This window comes from Lissotriton vulgaris, chromosome 12 (assembly GCF_964263255.1).
Source record: "Lissotriton vulgaris chromosome 12, aLisVul1.2, whole genome shotgun sequence".
In the NCBI taxonomy this organism is placed as follows: domain Eukaryota; kingdom Metazoa; phylum Chordata; class Amphibia; order Caudata; family Salamandridae; genus Lissotriton; species Lissotriton vulgaris.
Window position 1 is genome coordinate 796072376 of NC_141700.1, and position 21932 is coordinate 796094307.

The window sequence follows — 21932 nt, forward strand, 5'->3', positions numbered from 1 at the left end:
CTTCTCTAGGGACATGCTGAACCACACACCTGTTCCTAAGCATCCCTCTTCCACAAATAATTCTCTTGTGAAATGCTGAACCACACACCTGTTCCTAAGCATCCCCCTTCCACAAATACTTCTCTTGGGACATGCTGAACCACACGCCTGTTCCTAAGCATCCCCCTTCCACAAATACTTCTCTTGGGACATGCTGAACCACACGCCTGTTCCTAAGAATCCCCCTTCCACAAATACTTCTCTTGTGACATGCTGAACCATACCATAGACCTGTTCTCAGTCATCTCCCTTCTTCTCTTGTAACATGCACCTTTCTTTTACATTGTCTCACATGCTTTATATCCTTCTTTGAAGATACCAGAGTAAAGTGATCTGGACTACAGAGATTCAGACCTAATTAAAATCTGTTAAAAGTGGAATGGCTTTAGAAAACCTACTTTAACGATGTCAGCCTGTAAAAAAGACAGACACATCGGAGGTGCTCACTATATTCTCACTATATTCTGTAGTATTCCTAATTCCAATTGCCATCAAGCCATATCTCCTTCTTCAGCATCTACAGCTCCTACGTCTCTCTCCTTTTCTGCAACCCACCTGTTTCCATCTACGTTTTGCAACCCTCCTCCAACATCCTTTCTTCAACTTCCCTGACACAATGATATCCTAACCTTTGTCACCTGTCCTGTGTGTGCTCTTCCTCCTATCACACTTTCTTTGACTCATTTTCTTGTGCCTCACAGCCCTCATCTCTCCTCTTCCTGTCCTACTGTGTTAACCTACATGTCTTTGCACATCTGATTCCACTGCCTCATTTTCAGAGAGCGGTGAAGAAACCAGAGCAATCCCATTCGCTACTGAATAAAGAAGAGTAATACAATGCAATCAGTACTCCAGAGCAAAAACATGATTCTGGTATCTCAGAAATACAACTAAGAATAAAAGAACGGGGCATCGCACTTCATAATTGCCATCTCATCCTCCGGACAAGCTGCGCAGGACTGACAGACGACCACCCCCCATCAGTGGCGTAACTAAACTTGAGGGGGCCGCCATGCAAAGATTATTGAGGGGGCCCCCACGCTCCGGATTCAGTCAGGAGCTCTCAGTTCAAGGGGTCTGGTGCGCATGCACCAGTGGCGGCTGCTGGATCCTAAAAGTGGTGGAACGAAAAGCTGAGATCCAAGTTGAAGGAGCAAGTCCAGGTGCACAAGGTGTTGCCGTTTGAGACTCAACAAGGCACCCTGCCCGTGCTGTCCAAAATTTTCTTGCGAGATCCCCCCAAACCCCCTAGGAGCGGTCGGTCGGGCGCGCTCGGTCGCGGGACGGGGGCTGGTCTAGCAAAATTTGCCAGGGCTGCTTTCAGTTCCCAGTCCGGCCCTGGCACCAATGTTGTTGGCGATACCAGAGAAGATACAGGCATCACATCTTCTTTCTGGAAATGAAGACACAAGAGTGCAACCCCAGGAGGCGGCTGGCTCCTACATTTTAATCTCTGTAGAGAAGTGCTTTGTGTGGTGCCACCTCCTTTTGGACGAGTATGATGGCGAAACAAGACCTGGTCTTGGACTTTAGGCGAGCCAATGGCCAATCATCGCACAGGCCACCAAGATTAGTATTGTAATGGTGAATTCCTCTCTTCTTTCTTTAAATCAATGCTCTCTCTTCTGTTCAGTCTGCATGGCTGGAGCATGCTGTATGATGTCATGGAATGTTGGTGTGTGGACTGGTGGAAAGAGTGTCAGTTGAGGATGAGAGGCTGAGCAGAGGGAGACTGCTCCTGGTGGGTCTATACTTCTATCGTATTTCCATCTTTTCTTCATCTTCCTACATCTACAATTAAAACTTAATAAAGGAACTACTTGGAACCTAAAAAAAAGAAAAAAAGAAAAGAATAAAAGAACGGCTTATTACGTATTCATATTCTCGAATGTCAGCACTGGAAGGCAAAATTATGCCTGGTCTGATTTTCAATCATGGGAATCTTAGCAGAATTTGTGAACACTGAACAACAGCTCTACCTATGTCCCGGATCATACAATATCACAAAAAGCAAACATTTCTGTAAACCTATAAATGCCTGTGTAGAAGAAAGATCTTCTTTTCAATTAAAGTTACAATTTCTTGGGCAGCTTGCAAGGCTACTTCTATCCTGCAAGACACTAACCGCCAGAATTCAGTCTCATGGTGTCCAAGGAAAGCAAAGGAGCCTTTTGAATAACTCAGGTAACATTTCCATGAAAGAGAACTAAGATTACAACCAATGTTTCCTTTTCCATCACAGGATATTCAATGACAACCGTCATAAACATGCATTACAATAGCAAGCCCACCTCATCATTTAAAGAGGTGAAGAATCCAACAACAGACCGGATAGACACAGAAATGCCAGCTAACCAGATTTCACACTGCAGCTTGGCCTAATGAGTGGCTTTTCTAGAGTCCGCTTATAGGCAGCGGTGTGCTGCAAACATGTGAACCATGTTTTGTAGAAGAATGTACCCACTAATGACCCCACTGTAGATTCTTTTCTTAAGTATACCCATCTGCAGGCTTAATGCAATTGGTTTGGTCCTACTGCTTTTACTGTGGGCACATTTATTTCTTGAGTCAGTAATACTGTGGGAGGGATCATAGATATATATATAAATATATTGTTTGTTAGGAAATTGTAGTGAGTGTGGTGACAGAATGAATATAGAAGTTGTTGAACGTGAACCTCTCATCGCCAAGGTGTTGAGGTTTTGTGCTTGCTTGAGAGTGATTTAAAAAGTTCACACCTCAATGTCGAGTAAAGGTTGTCTTAGACATCGAGTACATTGAAATCATGCCTCTCGGCTCTAGTCGATAGTGTCAAATGCCAGTACTAGGAACTTTTCAAAGGAGGACGGAAAGTGGTCTCAAAATGCCGAAAAGTAGGCACTAGCTAATCACTGATTTTCCTGTAGTATGACAACAATCAGCAGCGGATTTTGAAAAGACTTATAGACTGGAGAGCAACTTGCCTAAGGCTTAAGGAATATTCCGTTTCAAAGTCCTACCACCCAATTTCTAGCACTGAAAAAACTCATGCACAGCATGATTGCCAGAAATGAGAAGGAAACATAATACTGTGCGTCTTTTCCTTGCTAATTCTAGCCAAATGAGGGGCATTCTCGCAAACTGTTCAGTGTTAGGTCTTCTGTGGAGAAAAACTGACTAAAAGTGTTTTAAAAATAAACACAAGATGGCCATATAAAAGGCGAAAAGCTTTCTATGAGCCATCAGATCAATAAAGTAGCAGCTTCGTGTTTGAGCTTCCTTAAATGGCTAAGAAATATTCCGGCATGTCTTCAGATTCCAGCCAAAAGGAAGGTTGACATTGTAACTCTGGTGCACCAAACTGAATTTGGAAATGAAATAACGGTAGTGCAGTAAATAAAACTGCAAGCTAACCATTCAAATTCATTCAGCGGCTAAAGTAGGGCCACAGTCAGTGAAAAAGTGATATCCATGAATGGATACAACCTCCCAAAACTCACTAGGGCCCGTGCGCCTCAGTGATAGCCAGCAATGGTACTTTCTCAAGTGTCCCTGTTAGATAATAGATCCTACAGAACGGAATTAGCTCAGACAGTTGTCCAACTCATCTGGACACCCAAACATTGGAGGAAGGCAAAAGAAATGAAATGATGGCACTCATCCATTATTACTTTTCAACAGGTGGGAGGTTCAAAGAGTGAGAACTTTGATACAGCATGGTACAGACAACTTGACTGCAAGCTTCAGGAAACACCACTTCTACCGTTTTACTGATGAAAGTTACTTAAATAGTGTTGCCTAAACACCCTCGGCCTCAGCTTTTCCACAGCCCAGCCCCTTCACTGGCCATTACAGAGTGTAATGGGCCTCAAACTGAGCCCGGGTGACACAATCGATTGGACTTGGACAAAATTGAACTATGCACTGATTAGGATCGCCTTTTCCTCAACATGGCTGAATCTAGGCTTGACCCAAGTTGTGGTGGAACTGGCGTTTGAGACTGCTTGCTGTAGTATTAGGTTTCCATTTTGTTTAATGGGGATATTCTTAAAACAATGAAGGGACAGGGCACATTATCCCGGACCTGCCCCCAATGAAACACAAACCTATTGGCTGCCATTTCCAGAATGCCACCTTTCGTGTTGGTACTTTAGAACTGGAGTTATGCATCAGGTTAGCATCACTCTGTGCAACTTTGCCTTCACTGGCCAACACGGAGCACACCATTCGTTTCACCCATTTCACTTCCGCAAACCAACTTGACATCTTTCTCCTGTCCAACACATTCATGTTTTGTCCTTACAGTTTTGATTCATTGTCCTTTTGTCTTCTCCCCGTTTAGATGGGAGCTTCTCGATCCTTGAGGTCAGGAGCAGAATTCTGCCTACGCATTCGTGGTGGGGTAGTGTACGAGTAGTATTTGTAGGCGTGCTGTGGATAAGGTTGGGGATTACCAAACTCTGGCCCTCCAGCATAGTGGTTGTTGTTGTTGTAATAGCTTCGGTAGTGGTTTGGTCTGTGCTGTTGGTAGGGGTTTTGCTGATGATGGTAATAATTGTGTCTCCGGCCCTGGAGTTGCTCCTGATTGGAACGCTCCTTGTCATGTGGGGACAAGTGCTGACGATGGGGTCTAGATTTTTTGCCATTCCCATTGTCTAAGGAGTTGCGGCGGTATCTATGCTGGTTTTCAGGGCGTTGCCTGTTGCCCTGATGGTAATGTTTATGTTGGGCAGTGGGGCTGTGTTGGTGCCAATTTCTTTGAGGGCTCTGGGTTCGTATCTGTGGTATGGTTATCACTTGTTCTTCCTGCTCTGTTGCATTCTCTTTCTCTTCTGCCATTTCAACAGGGAGTCCACCGTTTTCCATCAGCTCCAAAGGTGGAGAGTCTTTGGGGCCTCCCTCCCCTCCAGCATCATCTTCAGCTTCCATGAAGCCTGAATTCGGCCCCCAAGAATAGCGATGCTGTGGGTGACTCTTAAAAGGGAAGCGCAGCTTGCAGTCGTAGGGGGGCACAAACTTGCCTGGGCTGTTGTTCTTGCGTAAGCACTTGAGAATCTGCTGCTGTTGCAGGTTCTGCAGACGAGTCTGCTCTTGCTTCAGCCAGCGCAGTCTTCCTCGTCGAAAGGCGGGGTCTTCCTCCATCAGCTGAGCTATCCTTTTCTCTTTGGATGCTTCTCGGTCAAGTGAATCCTTGCTCCCATGTCTTTCCAGTGCTTCTCTTGCTTCCTCATCTGCCATGACCTGGTTGTACCACAAGAGGCTCCTTTCATCATCCAACTCCTCTTCTTCGATGTCATCCTGCAACAGATGAGAACAATTTCTAATGACAAATCCTTTACGAGCCATTTAATCAACAGTTTTTTTAGCACAGAAAATACATGCTCGATCCCCATACTTATTCTTACGTATCTTTGATGTGACTTCGTGCAAGAGCTCCTATTGAAAGCCTTGCTCGTAACACAAAGCACTTGCTCACACTATGTGACAAGCCTGTTTGTTCCCCTTCTTTAAGATATGCGAGGACAAACTAAAGTGGACATCTGAACTTATTAAAAGAGAAGCAGCAAACTGCGCTTTAGCATCTGATCTGTATTTCCTCTAAGCACCATTACCTTTACAAACCCAGAGGCTAAGAAGGAAATTATTTAATTCAAGGATTCTAGCACCAGCAAAAGTCTTTCGAGTCACAAGGTATAGTGACTCCTATTACTGGTATTGCTCAATGCCATCAGCTCCATTGTTAGATTGTTTTTCCCGCACGTCGAATGAAGATGAAATAGAGCAACAAGAAATAGAAAAATAAGTCAATGCAGAGTTAGAAAAAGAAATGCATCTGCAATAACACGAGACTTCCCGGGGAGGAAGCATGGGTGAAAGTGACACTACAGCACTACATTTACATGCCACAAACAAATGCTTACAGGGTAACATTTCCATTTTGGTGGCCATGTGTTGTAGATACACATGCTCTGCATAGACTATAGAGCAGTTCTCCCCTGAGCAGGGGCTAGGGCGATGTTTCTAAGGCCTGGAAAAGTCTACGCAGGACAGCCTGGACAATGTCAGCTTGTTGGCAAGCTAACACGTCCACACCGTAATTATCAATGACAGTATGTGGGGTGCACCAGGTAGCTGCTTTACAAGTGTCAGCTATAGGGATGTTACCTAGGAAAGTAAACCTTGGATGTCATCTATTTGTGGGTGGACTGGGGTCTGTGTGGGGCAGGTAACTTACTCTTGGCTTTAGTCTAACAGGTTTGAATGCATTTGACAAACGACCAGGCTATGCCCACTTTGGAGCTCGGTGGAGACACATCTGAACCCGACGAAGGAGACAATCTAATGATGGAGCTGATGCCCCTGCACATTACCAGTAATAGTAGGAGTCACTGTACCTCGTGACTTGAAGAACAAGTTACTTACCTTCGGTAACGATATATCTGTAAGAAACAGTAGTTCGTATTCGATTCCTTACCTTAGAATATCCCCAGGCGTCAGACTGGATCCAGAAATGTTTGCGTAGCAATACCCCTGCGCGTCGTTAGGCGTCGTCTCTGGCTCCACGTCCGTCATCTGCGTCGTCTGCGCCGGAATGACGTCGTCGGAGTACTTAGATGCCGCCCATGCACGCTAACGTCAGTTCTTAGAGACCGCTTTTCCGCGCCAGATACGCAGAGCCATGCTAGAACCAACACTGGTGCCATGAAACTAGGGCCCTGAAAGGGGGTGACCTTAACCCTAGGTATCAGTTCGCAGAATGGGGAGGACGGGTGGGGCGGTAAGGAATCTAATACTAACTACTGTTTCTTACAGATATATCGTTACCGAAGGTAAGTAACTTGTTCATCTGAAAGAAACAGGTTAGTATTAGATTCCTTACCTTAGAATAGATACCCCAGCAATACCAACCCCGGTGGTGGGTCTGCGAACCAATACTCACACCAGAAAGTCCTGGAGGACGGAACGGCCAAAGAAGTCATCCCTGGGGACTTGACTATCCAGGCAGTAGTGCCTCGCAAAGGTGTGCAGCGAGGCCCACGTAGCCGCCTGGCAAATGTCCTGCAGGGGGACTCCCCGACCCAGGGCAGTAGTAGCCGCCGTGGCCCGAGTGGAATGGGATCGCAGCCCAACTGGAGGCTCCTTTCTAGCCAAGGAGTAGCACGCCTTGATGCATAGAACGACCCACCGAGGGATGGTCCGCTTATGCACCGCCCGTCCTTTCTTCGCACCCACGTAGCCAACAAAGAGTTGGTCATCCACCCGGAACTGGCGAGTGCCATCCATGTAAAATAAAAGCGCACGTTTCGGGTCCAGACGATGGAGCCGCTCTTCATCCTTTGAAGGATGCGGAGGCGGGAAGAAGGAGGGCAAAGTGATGGACTGCCTGATGTGGAAAGCAGAGACTACCTTGGGCAGGAAGGATGGTTTTGTACGCAGCACCACTTTGTCCGGATGCACAGACAGGAAAGGGGGTTTGCAAGATAGAGCCTGGAGCTCACTCACTCCCTCTCCTGGCAGAGGTGATGGCAACCAGGAAAGCTGTCTTCAAGGTGAGAAGACGGAGAGGACAAGAGTGAAGCGGCTCAAAGGGAGCGCACATCAGGAAAGTAAGAACCAGGTTCAAGTCCCACTGAGGCATCAAAAAAGGGACAGGTGGAAACATGTGCGTGATGCCCTTCAGAAAACTATAGGGGACTTATTTATTTATTTATTTTTTTTTTAATTTTATTTATTTTGTATAGCGCAAACAGCTACCCAACAAGGGGTTTCCCGGCGCTGCGATTCAGTGATGAGTAATTGGACAGCTTACTTAGATGTTGAATAGCCAGGTTTTTAAGGCTTTTCTGAATTTGATGTAATTAGCCTCTGAGCGCAGAGCTTGTGGCATGGAATACCACAGGGAGGGACCAAGGTATGTAAAGGATTTGCCTCCCATGCGTGATCAAAGAAGGTTGATCAGGCAGCCTTAGGAAGGCAGAAAGGGCAGAAAGGTAGCCCTTGATAGTGCCCAGAGCAGAGCCCTGCTGGGCAAGAGAAAGAAGGAAGAGAAGAACTTCAGAAAGAGGGGCAGAAAGGGGATCCACAGCCTTTGCTGTGCACCATGCCACAAATTTGTTCCACCGGCAGGCGTATACCGACTTAGTGGAGGGACGCCGGGCTGCCAGAATCACATTACAAACTTCAGGAGGCAAGTCAAATGGCCTCAACTGCCGCCGCTCAATCTCCAAGCATGGAGGTGGAGACTGGACAGGTTCGGGTGGAGGACCGTCCCCTGCTGCTGCGACAGAAGGTCCTCCTGAAGAGGCAGACGGATCGGGGGACCGACTGACAATATTGAGTAGCTCTGGATACCAGAACCTTCGAACCCAGTGCGGAGGCACAAGGATGACTTGGGCCCGGTCGCGCCTGATCTTCTTCAGCACTCTGAACAGAAGTGGTATAGGCGGAAAGGCGTATAACAGACCGCAACTCCACTCGCGACGAAATGCGTCGCCGAGCGAGTGCCGCCTTGGAAATTCCAACGCGCAGAACTGATGACATTGCGCGTTCTCTTCGGTGGCGAATAGATCTAACCAAGGCTCTACCCACTGCAGGAAGATGCCTTGCGCCACGTCAGAGTTCAGACGCCATTCGTGATCCATCGAGCACCGTCGGCTGAGTTCGTCCGCCCTGGCGTTCAGAGAACCCGCCAGGTGGTGAACCACCAGGGTCAGGCCCTGATGTTCCAGCCACTGCCAGAGCCGCAGAGCCTCTTGACAGAGGGTCCAGGACCCCACACCGCCCTGTTTGTTGTAGTACCACATGGCGGTGGTGTTGTCCGTGAACACCTGCACTGCACTCACTCGGACAGAGGGGAGGAATGCCTTCAGTGCCAGACGAATCGCCCGCAGCTCCAGAAGGTTGATATGGAGCTGGGACTCCGCCGGAGACCAGAGGCCTACGATCTCCGCCTCTCCCATGTGGCCTCCCCAGCCTTGGAGGGACGCATCTGTCACAACCACGTGCTCCGGTTGGGGAAGGGAGAGGGATCTGCCGTTGACCCAATCGCGGTCCGTGAGCCACCACTGCAGCTGTCTCGCAGCGCCCTCCGAGATCAGGACATGGTCGGACAGGTTGCCCTGATGCTGGGCCCACTGAAACTTCAGGTCCCACTGCAGAGCCCGCATCCGCCACCGGGCGTGATGCACCAGAAGGATGCAGGAAGCCATCAGCCCCAAGAGCCGCAGCGTCAACCTGACCGAAACCCGGGATAAAGGCTGAAAGACCGGAATCAGAGCCTGAATATCCCGGACTCGCTGCTCGGGAGGATAAACCCGAAACTGCGCCGAGTCCAGAACAGCTCCGATGAAGAGGAGCTTTTGGGAGGGGCACAGGTGTGATTTCGGCACGTTGATGGAAAACCCCAGCAGGTGCAGGAGATCCGCCGTAATCTGGAGGTGGTTGACGACTGTCTGGGGCGAGCCCGCCTTCAACAACCAGTCGTCGAGGTAGGGGAAGACTGAAACCCCTAACCTGCGCAGATGAGCTGCGACCACCGCCATCACTTTCGTGAACAACCGTGGGGCGCTGGTAAGGCCAAAGGGGAGCACGATAAACTGAAAGTGCCCGAGGCCTACCGTGAACCGCAGGTAACGTCGGTGGGCCGGAAGGACGGGGATGTGAAAGTAGGCGTCCTGCAAGTCCAACCCCATCATCCAGTCTTGCGGGTCTAGGGCAGCCAAGACCTGAGCCAAAGTCAACATCTTGAACTTCTCCTTCTGGAGGAAGCCGTTGACGTTCCGTAGGTCCAAGATAGGGCGTAGGCCCCCTTTGCCCTTCTTGGGAACCAGAAAGTAGTGGGAGTAGCAACCACACCCTACTTCTGGCCCAGGAACACGCTCGATGGCCCCCTTGGCCAAGAGGGCCGTAACTTCCTCCTGCAGAAGTTGCAAGTGGTCCCCCGACATGTGGTGGTACTGCGGTGGCATGGCTGGAGGGGTCGCCTCGAAGGGGAGGGAGTAGCCCCTTAGGACGATTTGCAGCACCCACCTGTCCGATGTGACTGTGCGCCAGTGGAAGAGGTGATGGCGGACCCTGCCTCCCACTGGCGTCACATGGGCCTGAAAACTCTGACTAGGAAGGTTTTGAGGCGGATGCTGCGGGAGAGGGTGCGGACTGGCCTCGCCTTTGACCCCGACCGCGTCCCCGGCGGTTCCCACGGCCGCCACTGCGCTGAAGATTCTGTTGCGGCGTGTGGCTGGCGGTCCGTGTGGGGACGCCCCTTCCTTGGCCACGAAAGGAGCGAAAGGCACCCATTTGCTGGGGTGGGGCCGAGAGGCCCAAGGACTTGGCCGTAGCCCGGGAGTCCTTAAAGCACTCAAGGGCGTGGTCTGCCTGGTCGCCAAACAGGCAACGGCCATCAAACGGCATGTCCAGAAGTGTAGCCTGGACATCGGCCGAAAAATTGGCGCACCGTAACCAGGCGTGGCGTCGGACCCCCACTGTCGTGGCCATCGCTCTGCCTAGCGTATCGGTGGTATCCAGTCCGCACCGGATAGAGTACCGTGCCGCATCTCGACCCTCCACTAGGGCTTGGGCGAGTTTAGCCCTGACCTCCTCAGGGCATTGTGGCAGCACGTCCGCAACCGTGTCCCACAGGGTGTGGGTGTAGCGGCCCAAGAGGCATGCGGTGTTGACTGACCGCAGTCCCAGACTAAGGGACGAGAACACTTTCTTGCCAAAATGTTCAAACCTCTTGGATTCCCTGTCGGGAGGGGCCAACGGGAACGCGGTCTGGGAGTTAGAGGCCTGGATAACCAGGCTCTCGGGGGTCGGATGGGTCGACAGGAAGCTTGGGTCACCCGGAGCCGGGCGGTAGTGTCTGTCCACGTTCCTGTCCACAGGCTGTCCTGAGGCGGGCTTGGACCAGGTGCCCAACAGAACATCAGATAAGGCTTCATTGAACGGCAGCAGAGGCTCGACCGAGCTTGACTGCGGTTTGAGGACCTCGGTGAGGAGATTAGTCCTCACGGCCGCTGAGGGGAGCGTAAGGTTTAAGGCCTTAGCCACCCGCATCAGTACTATGCTATAGGCTGCCACCTCCTCCGTAGCCACGGTAGGAGGGGAGACAAAACCAGTGTCTGGAGAGAGATCCAGGCCGCTGGCCTCCCCAAGCTCCTCTGTCCAGTCCGCTTGGTCCTGACACTCCTGTGTCAGAGGGTCCTCAGACCCCTCCCAGTCCTCTTCGTCACCCGATGCCTGGTAGCCAGGGTCAACAATCGGGGCCCGTTCGTTAAAGTAGAATGTACCCATAGCTGTCTCGTACGGCTCCCAACGGGGCCGTGTCGACGGCTGAACGGGATCGATAGAAGGACTGGGGCCGGCGTCGACCGAAGTCGGTGCCGGTGGTGACACCCTTGGGGACGGCGCCGGTGAGGTCATAAGGTCGATCGGCATCGACCCGGATCCGGATCCGGCAGGGGCCTGCGGCGCGGGGACCGAAGCCGCCTGCGGCGTCGGTGCCGAAGCACTCGACCTGCTAGGCCCCGGAGCCGGAGCCACTGGGCCCGAAGGCGCCGTGGGGCCCGGTGGAGAAGAGAGCGACCTCATGGCCATGAGGTACTGCTCGATCTCCTCCCGCGTCGCATCTTGCTCAGGGACCCGAAGGTGTGGGGCAGGATGCGGTGCTAGCGACTTCTGCGGAGCCGCGTGGGTGGTGCCACCCAAAACGCCGGCCGCGTCGGGCGATCGCCGGGGGCGGTCGGAGAAGCGATGACGCAGCTCCGACCTCTCATGCCTCTTACCTGAGGAGGAACAAGAAGACCGATGCCGACTTCCGGAGCTGCGAGGGCTCCGTCCCCGCGACCGATCCCTCGACCTCCCATGGGACCGGGACCTCGAATGGCGCGGGCCCGACTGCTGGAGCTCGAGCCGCTTGCGGGACCGCTCCCACCCAGCCTTCGACGTCAGAGCTCGACAGTCGGAACAGGAACGGTCGTCGTGGTCGAGGCCTAGGCATTGCAGACACCGGCGATGGGGGTCGGTATTCGACATCAGTCGACTACACTTCGAGCAGGGTTTGAACCCGGGCATCCCTACAGGCACCTGAAGAGTCGAGAATGACTTGAAGAAGATCAAAAATTATCAAAAAAGTTTTAGTCAAAAAGTGACTAAGGGGTAGAGCTTCTCCGGATCTGCGCTAGCTGGCGCGGAAAAAAGAAGAACTGACGTCAGCACGTATGGGCGGCGTCTAAGTACACCGACTACGTCATTCCGGTGCAGACGACGCCGACGACGGACACGGAGCCAGAGACCACGCCTAACGACACGCAGGGGTATTGCTACGCAAAAATTTCCGGATCCAGTCTGACACCTGGGGATATTCTAAGGTAAGGAATCTAATAGTAACCTGTTTCGTTCAGATCAACTTTTTTTTTTAAGTAAAAGAAGTTGCACACGCCCGAGCACAACACTAGATGGCAGGAGCATGCGGGAGCAAGCGTATTGACAGCTACAGATGCAAGAAGGAAAAGGCTATTTACCAGTATGCATCTGTTCTTGGCATGTAAAGCTGCATATTTCTACACTTTGCATTAAATCGCCACCTGGTGTTGGGCTCGGATGATTGCATGTTGTTGTCGTCGGGCTCGGATGATTGCATGTTGTCATCGTCTTGGAAGAAGTCTTTGTAGTCACGAGATAGGAGACTCCTCCCTTGGCCGATAGTGCGCATGGGGATCGGCTCCATCCTTAGATTTTTTTCGCCATGATGGGAAATGATGGAGTTAGTAGAAATAAAGAAGGGATGTCCATGCGTGTGCATCTAAGCAAGATAAAACTGGAACAGATACAGTTCCCGGGGAGGCGGGAGGGCATGTAGAAATCTGCTGCTCTACATGCCAAGAACAGATGCATACTGGTAAGTAGCATTTTCCGTTTGAGTCATATGAGCTGCAGATTCTACACTTTGCATTGATTGTGCAGCAGTGTCTCCCCCAGCGGTGGTTACCTGTATCTGTTGCAGTAGTTTGAAAGAGGTTTTAGGACAGTTTGGCCTACTGCAGCTTGCTGCTTGCTGCTTGGCTTGCACATCAACACAGTAGTGTTTATTGAAGGTGCGTATTGTAGACCATGTTGCTGCCTTGCATATGTCTTCAAGAGGAATGTTCCCTAAGAAAGCCATAGAGGCTCCTAGTTAGCGTGTGGAGTGCGCCCTAGGAGGAATTGTTAGTGTAGCTTTGCTTTTTGATAGCATATTTGAATGCATTTGACAATCCGCCTTGCAACTCCTGCTTTAGAGATGGGGTTGCTTTATGTGCTGGAGAGAAAGCTACAAACAATTGTTTTGTTTTGCGAAAAGCTTTGGTTCTATCAATGTAATAAAGAAGAGCTCTTTTAACCTCTAGGGTGTGTATAGCTCTTTCTGCCACAGAGTCTGGGTTTTGGAAAAACACCGGTAACTCTACACATTGGTTTAAATGAAACGGACTAATGACTTTTGGAAGGAATTTAGGATTTGTTCTTAGAACCACTTTATTACGGTGTAATTGTAAAAATGTTTCTTGTATAGTGAAAGCTTGAATCTCACTTACTCTTCTAAGAGAGGTAATAGTCACCAGAAAAGCTCTTTTCCATGTGAGGATTTGCAGTTCACATTTGTGTAGAGGTTCAAAAGGAGGTCCCATGAGCCTGGTAATAACAATATTTCGGTTCCACACTGGAGAGGGTGGTAACCTGGGAGGAATGATTCTTTTTAATCCTTCCATAAATGCTTTAATAGCAGGAACTCTAAATAAAGACAGATGTTGTCTATTTTGTAAGTATGCTGCAATTGCTGCAAGATGTAGGCGTATAGATGAATATGCCAAGTTACATGTTTGTAAATGTAGATGGTAGCAAATGATATTTTGGATGGAAGCATCGAGGGGATCAATTTGGTTATTGTTGCAGTAAATGGCAAATCTTTTCTATTTAGCGGCATAACACGCTCTAGTAGTGGGTCTTCTCGCCTCTTTAATGATGTTCATACAGTCTGGTGGTAGGTTAAGGTAACCAAACTCTAAGACTTCAGGAGCCAGATCTCCAGATTCAATTGGCTTGGATCTGGATGTCTGATGTCTCTATGGTTCTGCGTTAGCATGGATGTGTCAGACGTAGCTTTTCGTGTGGAACTAGGGATAGTTCTAGCAGTGTTGTATACCACGGTTGGCGTGCCCATGTGGGAGCTACTAAAATCAGTTTGAGCGACTGTTGTTGTAGCTTACATACTACTAGTGGTATTAGTGATAGTGGCGGAAAAGCGTACGCAAATCTGCCAGACCAGTTCATCCATATCGCATTGCCCTTGGACAGCGGTTGTTGAAACCTGGCGGTAAAGGTTCAGCATTTTGCGTTTGCGTGTGTGGCTAACAGATCTATGTCTGGATGACCCCACTTGTGAAAAAATGGTAGAAGAACTTGCGGATGTAGTTCCCATTCGTGAATATGTTGTGTCTGTCGACTTAACAGATCTGCTATCTGATTGTGAACTCCTGGAAGGTGTTCTGCTAACAGATATATGTTTTGTGGAATGGCCCATCTCCAGATGTTCTTTGCAAGCTGGGACAGTTGTAGAGAGTGAGTCCCCCCTGTTTTTGTATATAGTACATGCCTGTCATGTTGTCCGTCCGGATTAAGACAGCTTTGTTTTGTACTTGGAAAGTTTTGAGCGCTAAGAATATTACTAGTAGCTCTAGGTGGTTGATATGGAGCGATCTTTGTTGATTGGTCCATTGGCCTTGAGTTGTATGATGTAGGAGATTGGCTCCCCATCCTGTGAGAGATGCATCTGCTGTAAGTATTATTTGTGGAACAGGTTCGAGAAACGGCCGCCCTTTTGCCAAGTTGTAGGTGTTCCACCACTGCAGAGAGCGATGTGTGCGGCTGTCCACCAACACCAGGTCTGTCAGTTGTCCTTGAGCCTGGTTCCACTGTTGTGCTGGACATTCTTGTAACGGACGCATTTGCAGTCTTGCATATGGTACAAAAAAAATGCAAGATGCCATCACACCTATTAGTCTCCTGAACACTCTGGCTGGGAGAGAGTGTTGATGTTGAAATTTTGTGACTAAGGCTTGAATGCTCTGTATCCTTGCTGGACTGGGATACGCTAGAGCTGTAGACCCATTTATTGTAGACCCTAAATATTGATGTACATGAGAGGGCTGCAGGTGCGACTTGGTGTAATTGATTGTGAACCCTAAATTGTGCAATGTTTGAATTGTCTGAGATGTGTGTTGGACACACTGAATGACTTGGCTTTTATGAGCCAATCGTCTAGATATGGGAAGACATGGATGTGTTGTCTTCGAGATGTGCTGCTACTAATGCTAGGCACTTTGTGAACACTCTTGGTGCAGTTGTGACCCCGAATGGAAGGACTTTGAACTGATAATGCTGTCCTTCCAGTACAAACCTCAGATACTTTCTGTAAGCAGGATGTATAGGAATGTGGATTAGGCGTCCTTTAGATCTAGTGTTGTAATGAAGTCGCCTTGTTGCAGCAATGGGAGCACTTGTGATCATATGAAAATGATCTGAGTGTATATAGTGATTGAGGGGCCAGAGGTCGAGAATTGGTCTTAGTGTCCCGTCCTTATTGGGTATTAGGAAATACCGCGAGTAAACCCCTGTTCCTTGATGTTGTCAAGGAACCATTTCTATTGCGTCTGTTTGAAGAAGTGATAGGACTTCTTGTTTGAGCAGTGTAAGATGTTCTGCAGACATTGGACGCTGCCTGGGTGGTGTGTGTGGAGGGGTAGCTGTAAGTTTGAGGCAGTAGCCATACTGGATAATTTGTCTTACCCACTTGTCTGTTGTGATGGAATTCCAGACAGGTAGGAACTGTGTTAATCTGCCCCCCCACAGGAGTGGAATGCTGTTGGGGGAGCAGAGGAAAGTCACTGTTTTGTGGTTGAAGAGGTTCGATCATTGTTATTACCTCAACCTCTTCCTTTATTGTTGTTGCCTCTATAGCCTCCTCTAAAATATCCTTTACTGGAGGATGTCTGTGTATTGGATTTGAAGGAAGCTGCATTGTTTGCTCCAGTCTGTTTGGAGCCTCCTCTATAGAAGGAGCGACGAAAAGAGCCTCTAGCTTGGGTGGATTGCAAAGCGCCCATAGATTTGGCTGTACCGGTGTCCTTTTTCATTTTCTCAAGTGCTGTGTCTACCTCAGGTCCAAACAATTGATGTTGGTTAAATGGCTGATTTAAGATGGTAGTTTGTACTTCCTGCTTAAATCCTGAAATGCGCACCACGCATGACGTCTAAGTAGGACACTAGCGTTTATAGCTCTAGATACAGTGTCTGCTACATCAAGTGCACACTTGATTGAAGCATTTAAAATTATTCTTGTATAAGGTTGTTTGCCTGCGCTTTATATTGATCAGGTAGATGTTGTAATAGTGTTTTTAACTGATCATAGTGATCCCGGTCATATCTTGCAAGGAGGGCTTGTGTGTTAGCTATACGCCATGTATTGCTAGCCTGGGCAGCTATCTTTTTGCCTGAAGCATCTATCACCTTAGATTCTTTATCAGGGGGGTGCTTCACCGGATGTCTGTGAGTTTGCTCTTTTCCTAGCATTTGACACGACCAGGGAATCTAAGAGTAGCTGTCCTTTAATGTAGGCAGGGTCCCCAGGAGCAGGCCTGTACTTTTTTTCTATTCTAGGGTTTAGAATCCTAGCACGTACAGGATCTTTAAATACTTCTGGAGCATGTGTGGCCCCTTTAATCATAGGCAGAATTTGAACAGACTTTTGTGATTGTTCAAAAGTATCTAATAAAATGTCTTCCTCTGCCTCATCTGAATGCATGGTGACCCCATGATAGATGGTAGCCCTATTCAGTAAGTGCCCAAAACCAATATTGTCTTCTGGTGGAGAAGGTTTTGATGGATAGGTATGTGGGTCAGGAATATCTGGCACATCCTGTGGGTTTGGGTACTCCAAGTCTGGATCATCAGTAGGGTAGGGAAAATGCTCATCTGGGTCTACCCCTCCCCCATTGTATACTCATCATCATTTTGAGGTGTATGTGGTGTAGAATGAGGAGGAGAGTTTTCAGGGGAATTTTGAGGTGAAATGTTAAGAGGAATAGGAGATGAAGAAGAAGGAAGTATAGGAGTAGAAGGGTGCATAGGAGATGTGGCAGAGTCTTTCTTCTTGACAGTTACTGCAGGTGTAGGTGCTGTGTCGTACTTCCTCTTCCTGTGTGGTGTAGTGGATACATGATCTGTCTTTGGATCAATGTAGATCTTCTTTTGTAGAGGATCAGGTTGGAAATGGTCTTCTCCTAGCGGAATTGTTGCTGGCGCCGATTTTTTCGTTTCAGGGCGTGGTTGCTGCTTGTCTTTAGACTTAGGAGCTGTGATCGTGTCCTTAGGCATAGATTTTGGCAACATGGGTATTGTCTTCGGAGTCGAAGGCTGTTTTGAGAACTTGAGCGCATCAGAATCAGGCCTTGTAGATTTCGGTACCGAAGATATTGGCTTCGAAGTAGAAGCTGGTTTCGTCGGCTTCGAGGTGTCAGAAGCAGGCTTCATAGTTTTGTCCTTAGAAGTCGACGGTTTCGGAGCCGGCGCTTCTTTCGGTGCCGAGGGAGCTGGTGGGATTGGCACGTGTGGTTTGCTCGGTACGGAGCTACCGGAAGGCTTGAGTATTTTCTTTAGAGCTGGGTTCGATTGCGGGGCTTTCGAAGTGTTTTTTTCGGTCTCGACTGGGCCCCGGAGGCAGAGTGTTGACCTTTGCCTTCGGTTTTGGTGTTGGGGCTTGGGTAGGGGCAGTGGTACTCACGCGTTGACCCGATGGTATGGAGTCATCGGAGTCGTCTACCCCGGATACGATTTGGAGATCGTCTGAATTTTCTTCTGTGACGAGCGGAACTTCTTCGTCGAAGATATCCACCGGTTCCGGAGCCGATCTCTGCATGTCGTGTCGACGGGCCCTCTGATCTCGGATCGTCTTTTTTGATTGAAAGGATGCACAGCCTGTACAGCTTGACTCGTGTTCTGGCGATAAGCACAGGTTACAGACCTTGTGATGGTCACTGTGTTGAAACCTTGCTCCACATTCTGGGCATCTTTTGAATGGGGTCCTTTCCATGAGTTGTAGGCCTCACAGCGTGGATAGGCCCAACAGCCTGCGTCGACGACCGGAATGTTTGTTGATATCGGAAGATGTTTGTTAAGTTTTTTCGCATCGAACTACCATTAAAGGTAGATTTCGAACCGGAGCGGAAAAGTTACACCCGAACCTAGTGGTGGAAAAAAACAATCTAAGGATGGAGCCGATGCCCATGCGCACTATCGTTCAAGGGAGTAGTCACCTATCTCGTGACAAGACGACAACAACATGCAATCATCCGAGCACAGCACCAGGTGGCGATCTAATACAAAGTGTAGAATCTGCAGCTCATATGCCTCGAACACACATTTATGCCACGAAATCCTTGCAAGTATCTTCAAGAAACCACAAATAACCTACAATTAGCCTTACTGAATACTTTCCCTATCTGTTATGTCCCATATTCTTCATACAGAACACAAAGGTACTGCCTTAGCCTGTGGAAATGGGATATCTATACCCAATGTACTTCAGGTAAAAGTTTAAACCCTCCCACGCTGGTGACGGAACCTTTCCGTTATGCCCTTCGGGTGGGCTGTGCTGGTGACGGAATGGTTCCGTTACGGCCCGCTCGCCGCGCCTGCGCGGCGCGTTCTATTGAGCGGGCGAGCCGTGACGGAACCGTTCAGTCACAAGCACAGCTCACCCGAGGGGCGTGACGGAGCGGTTCCGTCACCAGCATGGGAGCGCTGACGCACCCCCCCCGCCCCTTAGCACTGCGGCGGAATAGCCGCCGCGAAATGGTTAAATAAATCTATTCATAAACCTAAAAATACTGCTCTAGTGTTAGTAAACAAGAATGCGTACCATTTCTAATAAATCCTGTGCCACAGAAGATATTCTGACAGAACACCTGAAGCCACTTTAAACCAGAGCTTGGAAATTCACTGGGAAGTCATACTGCTGAATGTCAACTCAGTTTCTGACATGATGCAAGGCCTCTGCAGAGCAAGTGGTTAGTCTAACCAGCATGTCTTACCTGTGGTACTGGAATCACCCTCTCCATCTTCATCATGCGGTCTCTGAGAGACTTAATCTCTTCATCCTTCATGTTGTTCTGTAATTTCACTTCTTGCAGGATGTCTGTCAATTTGTCGATGTGGGCCCGCAGGTCGTGGACACCAGTTTTGCTCTTTGCCTCTCCCTCCTCCCCTCTGTCCTCCCCAACTCCTACTGTGTCCCAGACATCTCTAGAAACTGCCCGCCAGGTGTCCTTCTCGTTGGGGTCTTTCTTCCCATACATACGGCAGAGCTCCTTCATCTTGACAATGGACATGGCCTCAATCTCCTGCTTGGTGTGCTTGAAGTCATTCAGGGCCACCTCGTAACAGATCTCCTTCACGGCCTGCATCTTTAGGTCCGCCATGGTCACCCACTTGGGGTCTTTGCTGATGCGGCGTCGCTGAGGTATCTGGTAGACCCGGATGGGCTCTCGTTTCTTGCCGCTGCTGGGAAGCCCACATTTCTTAACAATGGTTTGAACTTTATTTGCTGGCAGCTTCTCTCGAAGGGATGAGATTAGACGCCAGCTCTCTTCACATGAGCGTTTATCAGAGTCATCTCCACTGTCAGAGTCTGCATACTAAACAAGATTAAAAAAGAACAAAAAAGTAATTTGCAGAAGTAATTCATTTTCATGTTCTTAGCAATTTACACGAGATACTTCTGTTTCAAAATGTTCTACAAACGTGTGTCAAGAAATCAGTTTTAATGGGTGAGACTCACATTCTTCTATACCTAGGAGAGAGCAGTGAGAAAAGGAACACACACACTACAATGCTGTAAAATTAAGAGACCCTCAAATAGCCCCGGTGACGGCTGTGATAGTGAAGAAGGGTGAGATAGTGGATCAAAATCATGAGCCTCTGGAAAAACGGGATAAGAGATGGCACAACTGAAACAAATGAACAGTAATATCCATCATTATGAACTAGATCATGAATTTGGCCTTAGGACTGTCGGACAAGTATGATAAAAATAGAACACACAAAAAATGGCATTTAATGATTCAGGGCTACTCAAAAAGACTACAAAACATGTGTACAACATCTGTTTACTGGATAAACAAGTGAAAAATGTTACTTACCTTTTAGTAATGCTGTTCTTGATGGATAGGATCCACTCCCAGAATCCCTATCTGGAACCCTCTCCAGGTGCTCAACAGGGAACGAGTTCAGAAAGGAACCAGGCATATATAATTCAGCGTCACTCTTGCAGTGCTGTGTGAGCACCACATATTAGGCCTAGGTATTGGGAGCCACAGGATCCGGTAATGTCCGATACAGCCCACACTATCATCATCACCTCGGAGGCTAAGTGTGAAGATGGCAAAATAAACCTTCAAAATTAATTTCATAGCCATGTTGATAGAGGGTGGCAAGAGGGATTGGTCAAGTTTGAGGGATCTGCAGGTAATTACTGCCAGAAGGAAAAGTTACTTACCAGTGATTCTAATACTCTTCCAGGTAAATCTTCATTAGTCAAAAGCACTGACTAGCAGACTGAAAAACTCTCACTACTTTTTTGTACCCCATCATGCCTCACCATAGACAGTTAGGGCATGTTTATCCTGCTCCTGGAAAGAGGATCCTGGAGCATTGAATTTTGCCTATTTGGCCACTTTGTGGTAAACTTCAGAGAGTAGAAGCTGTGACAATGTGGCTTTTAGATAGTGGTGAACAGATCTAGCAAGGCTATGCCCCAATGACTGATAGAAGATGCCCTAGTCCACCACAGGATATTAGTGCTGCTCATAGTCCACCAGCCAACATCTGCTCTGGTGTTCAGGGACCTGGCTAGGTGGCTGGCTGCCCAAAAAACACTTTACTGGTCCAATCATCTCCCGATATGTAGAGCTTCCTGGCATAGGATCCAGGAACCTACTCTCATTCTGCTCTTCTTGTTGCAAAGTCACCTGGGAATCCTGTTGTGCAATGAGACCTCCTGAATCTGATTTCCTTAGAAGATCACCCTAAGCTCCAGAAGGGTGATGTGGAATTGCCTCTCCGTTTGAGACCAGAAGCCCCAGATATCCTCCTCCCTAGATGGCTTCTCCAACCCAGTTAACCATGCAACTGTTACAACTGTGACATCCTACTTAGGGAAGACACATTGGCCTTCCAATTGTCAGGTTGGCACTTGTCTGACACCCTATGAGGTCCAGACTCATCTCTTCCAAGATCTGGGCAAAGTCCAAACACTGGGATCTCATCCTGAATGTCAAGGCCTTGCTGAGGTGTTGGAAAGGCTTGCAACGCTATTGTGTCCAGGAAAGGCGTTTACAAAGGAAACCCTCAGCTTAGGGCTCAGGTTGGACAACAGCTCTTTTATAGGAAACCCCAAGGACATTAAAGTCTAGAAATTGTCACAGGGTGGTCTGTGACGGACTATGACAAGCCCGCCTTGAGCAGTTAGTCGTCGAGATACAGTAACACATGTATTAATCGCCTCTGAAGATGAGCTGCGACCACCACTGTCATTTCACTTAAGTGAAGAAGACATTGACAATGGTAAGTAGGGGTAAGTGAGCGTCCCCTGAGGGAGATTTGATGAAGGAAGAGGGTAAGACATCTTCATAAGAAGTGGCTTTGAGGGAGTGGAGTATGTTGGTCTGCAAGAACTAGTGATTTGAAAGACAACCATTGCAAGATTCTTATCGGAGGGAGTGGAATGTAGAAGGTAAAGCAGTCTTGGAGGGGTTGCTATGCTGATGGATCTTCAGTATTTTTTCACTGAAAAGAAGGACGATGGCTGTAGGAAGCTAGCTCTG

At 48.6% G+C, this 21932-nt stretch overlaps 1 protein-coding gene across 1 annotated transcript in view; it reads right to left on the reverse strand.

The window, feature by feature from the left end:
- Positions 1-2630: 2630 nt before the first annotated feature.
- The window catches only part of KIF1C (kinesin family member 1C), a 912154-nt gene continuing 892852 nt past the window's right edge, over positions 2631-21932 (reverse strand). Inside the window, exons 21-22 of the mRNA XM_086946204.1 lie at positions 19143-19745; positions 2631-5316 (exon numbers count right to left, since the gene is read on the reverse strand). Coding sequence (XP_086802330.1) covers positions 4357-5316; positions 19143-19745 — 1563 coding nt within the window. The 3' untranslated portion in view covers positions 2631-4356. The remainder of the gene's footprint in view (positions 5317-19142; positions 19746-21932) is intronic.